This window comes from Anarhichas minor, unplaced genomic scaffold, assembly GCF_050575085.1.
Source record: "Anarhichas minor isolate MPS153535 unplaced genomic scaffold, ASM5057508v1 ptg000018l, whole genome shotgun sequence".
Taxonomy (NCBI): Eukaryota; Metazoa; Chordata; class Actinopteri; order Perciformes; family Anarhichadidae; genus Anarhichas; species Anarhichas minor.
The window spans coordinates 14,342,501-14,349,559 of record NW_027466464.1 but is presented as its reverse complement, the minus strand read 5'-3'; the positions used below and the strand labels follow the sequence as shown (position 1 = coordinate 14,349,559).

Sequence of the window (7,059 nt, the reverse complement as noted above, 5' to 3'; positions counted from 1 at the left end):
CTTCAACAAAATGTCACAGCTAGAGAACATGGAGTGCACCAGAAAGGTTTTAGGATGGATGGTAGTGCACTACAAAGATGGTGTAAAGAGGAAAGAAGTGCATTATGAAGAGTTTAGGAAACAATATAGTGCACCATGCAGATTTTAGGATGGATGGTAGTGGACTCTAAAGGATATAGGGTGCACTAAAGAAGAAGGATGGTAGTGCACTAAGCAGGGTTTAAGGAGGGAAATAGCACACTATGAAGGGGCCTAATGGGGAGGTAGTGCACTACGGAGGATGTAGCGTGCACCACAAGAGGTTTTAGGTGTAAAGTAGTGCACTACAGAGGGCGTAGGGTGCTGTTTGAGACCTAGCCTTGTTGCCGATCGGCAAACTCAACTCACCAATCAAACAGTGTTATTTGTACAGGACTAACAGCTGCTAACTGACCGCTAACAGCTCTGTCGTTGTTTGTAATAAACTTCATTTTTCATCCAAAAACCAATCTGTACGTGGTGTTTAATTCTTTGTGAATCCATAAATCTACATATTATTATTATTGATTATATAGCTACAGATGTAGATCAGTGTTAGATAGGTTGATGATTTAAGGAACACCTGATTATAGCTTATCAATACTCTTGTAATAGACATAGCTCCGTATGTTATACTCTTCCTTAAGAAATAAAATAAGGTTCAAAAACATGAAGTATTCATGTAGTTTAGACAGAAAGAAATGTAATTTGTGTCCATTTAGTCTGCTGTTATTATATATATATATATAAAATATATATTATATCATAGCATGACTTTGTAATTTTAGATGTGTTTTGTTATTTTGTGAAATGTAATGTTTGATAGATTATTCATTGAAAAGTTCTGAATCAGCCGATATGCTGATGATGTTCTTCTCTCCGTCAATAATAACCAAAAAGTATATTTACATGTCAAACAGTTTGTGTCACATGACAGAATCCTGTTGAACTGGATGTAGAGTGAGTCTGGAGTCCATCAGAGCCATAGAGACCGTTCTCGGCTGCTTTTATTGTGAAACTCTTGAAACAGGAAGCTGTTCCTGTTTAAATCAAAGCATCCAGTTTCTTTGACCAATGACGCTGATTTCTTCTCTTTTTATTCAGCAGTTGCTCAGAGGATCTTTGTCTCTTTCAGTTTGATAATCTTGAACCACTAAACATTGTTTTGTTCTCGGTCTACTAAACAAAATAACACCCATAAGTAAAAAGACTTTCTACAAAATAAAAGCATCAGACACATTTGTCCTCTCACACAATCGCGTCTTTTCTTTGGTTCAGGAGTTTCTACAATATGTAGGTTGCAGCAACGACAATGTTCTTGTGTCTATAGAACATGTCATCAGTTTGTAGTATTATCATGTGTCGTTTATATGATGTCATAACGCTGACTCGACGTTGAGAGCGAGATGTGAACTCCGCTCTCGGGATTCAAAGTCTTTTTCCTGAACGTTACTTCTTCCTCCTAAAAGCATCACAGCTATTATTATTTCTAGGTTGAGTTATTCGTCGGCGTGGACCGTCACAGAGCAGTTAACTCCTGATAAGAGCGGCTGTAAAGCAGGAAACAGATCAAACCAATTACACAGCAGGAGATAAAGTGGACCAGTCTGAAGTTCAGACTTTATCTTCACACTCTCATGCAGCCAAATCAAATCAACAAAGAAATACACAAGTTCATTTAAAAGAAGATTTCATCTTTATCCAAACTTTAACCCCAGAAAAGAACCAAACTATGAGAAAAGTAGGCTTTCTTTTTCTTATTTGATAAAACATATAAATAACACTTATCATACAGAATGTAATAAAAGAGGTTTTAGAAGAATATGAATGAATAGAAGTTAATGGATGTGATAATTAGAGCAGCAACAACTAGTAATCAACTAAAAATAAGATCCACATAATCTAATAAAATAATAATACAAACATTCTTTCGGATCAGCTGCTTTTCATTGTCATACATGCTTGTAAGCTGTATTTTGGGGGTGATGGACTGTTGAACAGACTTTATTTTATAGACAAAATAGTTAATTTAAAAAAAAGTTATAAGATAGTTGCAGCTGCATTGAGAATATTTTGATAGATAGTAATTTAAATCAGATTTAAAATGTAAATAAATGGGTTCAAAGTAAATATTGTAGTTGTAGTGGACTTCATAAATGTTAAAAATGTACTGGTCTATAGATACATATATATAGTTGATGACAGACTGGATTCAGACGGGCGATAGTGGGATCAGATGTCAGAACAACCGGCTCGTTATCGTCCGTTCACAGATAATCAGTCGGTTCAAAGATTCTTCTGGCAGCACCTTTTTGTGTCAGCATGTTCCCTTTCAAATTAAAAGCACAAGCAGGTAATGAATCGATGTAGATTCGCAGTAAAACACAGCGTCTGAACTGAAGCTTAACGCTGTTTAAAATGAGACAAAAATAAAACTAGAGAGAAACGTTAACAGTACGTTTGTTTCTTAATGAGCTTTGTAGTCTTAATAAAGCTCAGTCCATGTTGTTTTCACTGTAATCATGTGGCGCTTTAAGTAGGTCACAGGTCGTCAGACCCCCCCCCCCCCCCCCCCCCAACCGAACAGTCTTTTATTGTGAAAAGCAGAGTGAAGTCCACAGCAGAGCGGTTACATAATCCACTAAGTTTATACGTTTTCTGAGATCTGGAGATGATCACGTAGACCGACGGAGGCTACATAAGATCAGCTGCTGTCGGCCCGTGTGTTCAGTTTGCTGAAGTGGTGCACTCTGGGAAATACACACAAGGCTTGTAGGTCGAGAAACATGCAGTCGATTTTTGCAATAAATGGATTGGAGACTCCCGAGCCGGTGAAAGCTCAGGTGGAAGGTCAGTTTGAGTCTCAGATGGTTTATAAACAAACATTTGAATAAGCTGTTAATAAATTGATTTAGTTTCAGATGCAGAACGTTTGTCACTGGATTATATAACGTTTATAATAATATAAAGATTTTATGTGTAAAACTATTTGAAGCTGCAGGTCACTGTAGCAGCAGCTTTGTGTTTTGTTGTTTAAAAGATATACATGTGATATTTTAATACACACAGGACTGTCACTTTAATGTGTGTTGAAATGAAAATATGTGATGCTTAATTATTTATGCCTTTTGAATAAATATTTAAATGTAAATGAATAGGTTTTGTAGAAAAACTGTGAGACATTTAATTAACGTGTATTGGAAATATTAAAATAAATACTGTGGCGTAACAACAGATCGTGAACTTGATCATTAGACAATGTTCCATAATATATATATATATATTTATTTATGCATGAAGTAGAACATTAATCGATCATCACAGTGGGGAGAGTTGATCTCTTTCTTCATTGTTTTGTATTTTAGTTATTATTTTATCTAGGTATGAAACGTATCTTTAATAAGTTGATTCTGTTTCATCTTCTTGTTTACATTGTGGTTTCCCCTCTAAGTCATGGTATCACAGGAATATACCAATGACAGGAAACGAGGTAGAATACCTGTGTGACCTCTGACCTGCAGGGTCCATCCCGTCCTGGCTGCAGGGAACTCTCCTGAGGAACGGACCGGGCCTCTTCTCCGTGGGCAGCTCCGAGTACAACCACTGGTTTGACGGCATGTCGCTCCTTCACAGCTTCACCTTCGCCAACGGTGAGAAAAGAAAATAATTCAGATTTACATGAAACATTATGTCACTGAAGGGACGTTAAACCGGTTGCTGTGAGACTTTACCTGGAGGTGGTGCCGTTTCAGGTGAGGTGACCTACAGGAGTAAGTTTCTGAAGAGCGACACGTACAAAAGGAACATCAAGGCCAACAGAATCGTCGTCTCCGAGTTTGGAACCATGATCTACCCGGATCCCTGCAAAAACATCTTTTCCAGGTACAGAACAAGTAAAGATCTGTTTCAGTCCATCCAGAGCATTTACAGATCTGTGTTCGTCCGTCCAGGACCTACTTCTGTGCTGATGTGAGGTTCATCTATTGGTTGTACAGGTTGACTTTTCTCAAACTCTCTATAGGGCATTCACACACCTCAGCAACATCATCCCTGACTTCACTGATAACAACCTGATCAACATCATCCGCTACGGTCAGGACTACTACGCCTCCTCCGAGGTCAACTACATGAACCAGATTGATCCTGCTACCCTTGAGACTGTCGGCAGGGTAAGTTGGTCTCCGTCGCCTCCTCGAAGTACAAATACTTCCTCAAATGAATCATGTTCTCTTTGTACAACCTCTACACCGAATTCTAGATCAACTACAGGAACCACATCGCTCTGAACTTGGCGACGGCTCACCCTCACTATGACGACGAGGGCAACACCTACAACATGGGCACCGCCATTATGGGCCTGGGCCTGCCCAAATACGTCATCTTCAAGGTCCCAGCTGATGCTTCAGGTAAGGTGGTCCACAGGAATCTGATTCCACTTCAAAACCCTCAAAGATCTGGTGTTCATGTGGATGCTGGAGGTCTTTACTGCAGGGGAACTTTGTATTTTAGATTATTTACAGCAATAAAGTTACTTTATTGAACCTGAGCTCCAGAAGTCACGTTCTTATCTAAATTGTTTTGTGATGCTGCAATCAGACTGTCCTGGAAACAGACTTGATATCAGTAATGTCCTAAAAGATTGGCAGCGTGGCAGAAGATACCGTCTCTACAGAAAACATTATGTAAACAGGAAACCTGGTTTCTCTGTTTCAGATAAAAGAATATTCGATGGAGAATTAAGGAGCAAAGGAGTAATATTTTGAGGAAAAGTTTGGATTCTAAGAGACTTGCAGCCTCTTAGAAAGAAAACAAAACTAAGAGTCAATACAGAGTCCAGCCGAGGCTGATGAATGTCTTTAGTTCTGCAGTAATTTGTCCATAAACATGTCGACCTGATGAGAAGTCTGAGGATCAACATAGTTATTGCAATTCATCCTGAGGGGAACATGAATGATGAAACCACAGAAACAGGAGAAGACGGACATACCAACTGACATACCATCCTGGAGCGGGACGCATTTTTTATGTGCACCGTTGCCATTGTGACGATCTAATTTACATATAAAGTAAACAACCTTACGGCAACTCAAACGACTAAAACAAGCAATGGAGCAGTAACATTACAAAGCTTGGAGAGTAACAACTTATTTGGCTAATTGTCTGTCATCAGTGTAGCACAAAAGCATGGTGGAAGCTAGAGAGATTTGCAGACTGGCTAATTGGCTAGCTTACTAATTCCACCATGCTTTAATGCTACACTGAACCTCACTCCCCACCGCTAGGAGAGGGACAAGCTAACTAGCTAACTAGCCAGCCGTTCGTCTCCAGAGTTGTAAACAATCCCCAATTTTCTTTTGCACAAGTCCAATAAACATCCGATAATAATAAAGGTACTTACAGTGTTGAGATGTTTTTTTTTCCAGATAAAGAGCGCAAGAAGCCGGCGCTGAGGAAAGTCCAGCAGGTGTGTTCGATCCCGTTTCGTTCCACTCTGTTCCCGAGTTACTTCCACAGCTTCGGCATGACCGACAACTACATCGTGTTCGTGGAGCAGCCCTTCAAACTGGACATCGTCAAACTGGCCACCGCCTACTTCAGAGGGGTCAACTGGGGCAGCTGCCTCAAATTTGATGAGGATGACATCGTGAGTCCCCCACTTACAATGACCTTTATTTCCAAACAATTAAAGTCAATCAAACTGGATGTTGTGACGGGAAAACAAGGCTATGGTTTAGTTACAGTGTCCCCAAAAAACCTCCAGCAACACTTGTGGTATGTAGAACTTTATTGTCGGTTGTGTTTGAGCTTGTGGTCCAACAATGGATGTAGTTCTATTTACAATTGTGGCTGGGGTTTTACTTTTTCAGACATTTCATTTTTGTCACATGACTGTTGGTCTCAGATGAATCAATCATGACTTCATAGTTTCACTGAGGAGCTCACAATTTAATGTTTTTACAGAATCTGGTTCAAGTGAACGCTTTATTTTGTGGCGAGATTTTAAATGAGACATGTAGAATATTATGTTTTTAATGAAATATCACTATTTTAGGCTTTGTTTTGGTTGCTTTTCTGACGGAAACGTTAGTCACACATGATGTGTTCAAGGACCCTCGGAAAGATGAAGATCTTACGATAATGAAGGTTTTACAGCTTCTGGCTGTGATAAATGGTGACGTCTTGGCGATGGTTTAAAGAAAACATGCTTTTCACCTGACCCAGGTGTGTTGCATACCGCTGACTAACCCTTCAACAGGTCTGCAGATCGACATTATAACCGTTTGCTTTTCCTTCCCCAGACTTTGTTCCACGTCGTCAACAGAAAGACGGGACGGGCCGTGTCCACCCGTTTCTACGGCGACGCCCTGGTGGTCTTCCACCACATCAACGCGTACGAGGCCGACGGCCACGTAGTCTTCGACCTGATCGCCTACAATAACAGCAACCTGTACGAGATGTTCTACATCCGGAACATGAGGCAGGAGACCGACGACTTCGTCCAGACCAACAAGAGATTTGCCCCGCCGGTGTGCCAGAGGTTCGTCCTGCCGCTCGACGTCCACAAGGTGAAGTCCGACTACCGAAACACACCCGAGACGACTTTTAAGAGTCGCATGTGTTGACAGTTTGTGGTTCTCCAGGACGCCCCCAGAGGATCCAACTTGGTGAGCCTGGCGGACACGACGGCCCAGGCGGTGATGCGGGAGGACGGCTCCGTCTACTGCCAGCCAGAAACTCTGTTTGATGGTTCGTTATCCGCACACAGATTTAAGAACGTTTAATCCTTCCCGAGCTAACGAGTACCAGTTCCTCCTCAGGTCTGGAGCTGCCGGGAATCAACTACAATTTCAACGCTAAGAAGTACCGATACTTCTACGGCTCCAGGATGGAGTGGTCGCCTCATCCCAATAAGGTGAAACACCTCCGACAACCAGAACTGTCTATCGATCGTTCCACCGTTTTGGTCCAGACTGAAATATCTCAAACACTCGTGTTCCCCAGAGGATGAATCCAACTTGGTGATCCTCCCGATTTTTCATC

The 7,059-nt window shown here is 41.0% G+C and overlaps 1 protein-coding gene across 1 annotated transcript in view; it reads left to right on the top strand.

Moving 5' to 3' along the window:
- The first annotated feature begins 2,804 nt into the window (after positions 1 to 2,804).
- Positions 2,805 to 7,059, top strand: part of bco1l (beta-carotene oxygenase 1, like) — a 5,336-nt gene continuing 1,081 nt past the window's right edge. The window contains exons 1-9 of the mRNA XM_076094882.1: positions 2,805 to 2,868; positions 3,540 to 3,668; positions 3,771 to 3,900; positions 4,040 to 4,187; positions 4,277 to 4,424; positions 5,442 to 5,662; positions 6,318 to 6,584; positions 6,660 to 6,765; positions 6,837 to 6,931. Of these exons, the coding sequence (XP_075950997.1) occupies positions 2,805 to 2,868; positions 3,540 to 3,668; positions 3,771 to 3,900; positions 4,040 to 4,187; positions 4,277 to 4,424; positions 5,442 to 5,662; positions 6,318 to 6,584; positions 6,660 to 6,765; positions 6,837 to 6,931 (1,308 nt within the window). The remainder of the gene's footprint in view (positions 2,869 to 3,539; positions 3,669 to 3,770; positions 3,901 to 4,039; positions 4,188 to 4,276; positions 4,425 to 5,441; positions 5,663 to 6,317; positions 6,585 to 6,659; positions 6,766 to 6,836; positions 6,932 to 7,059) is intronic.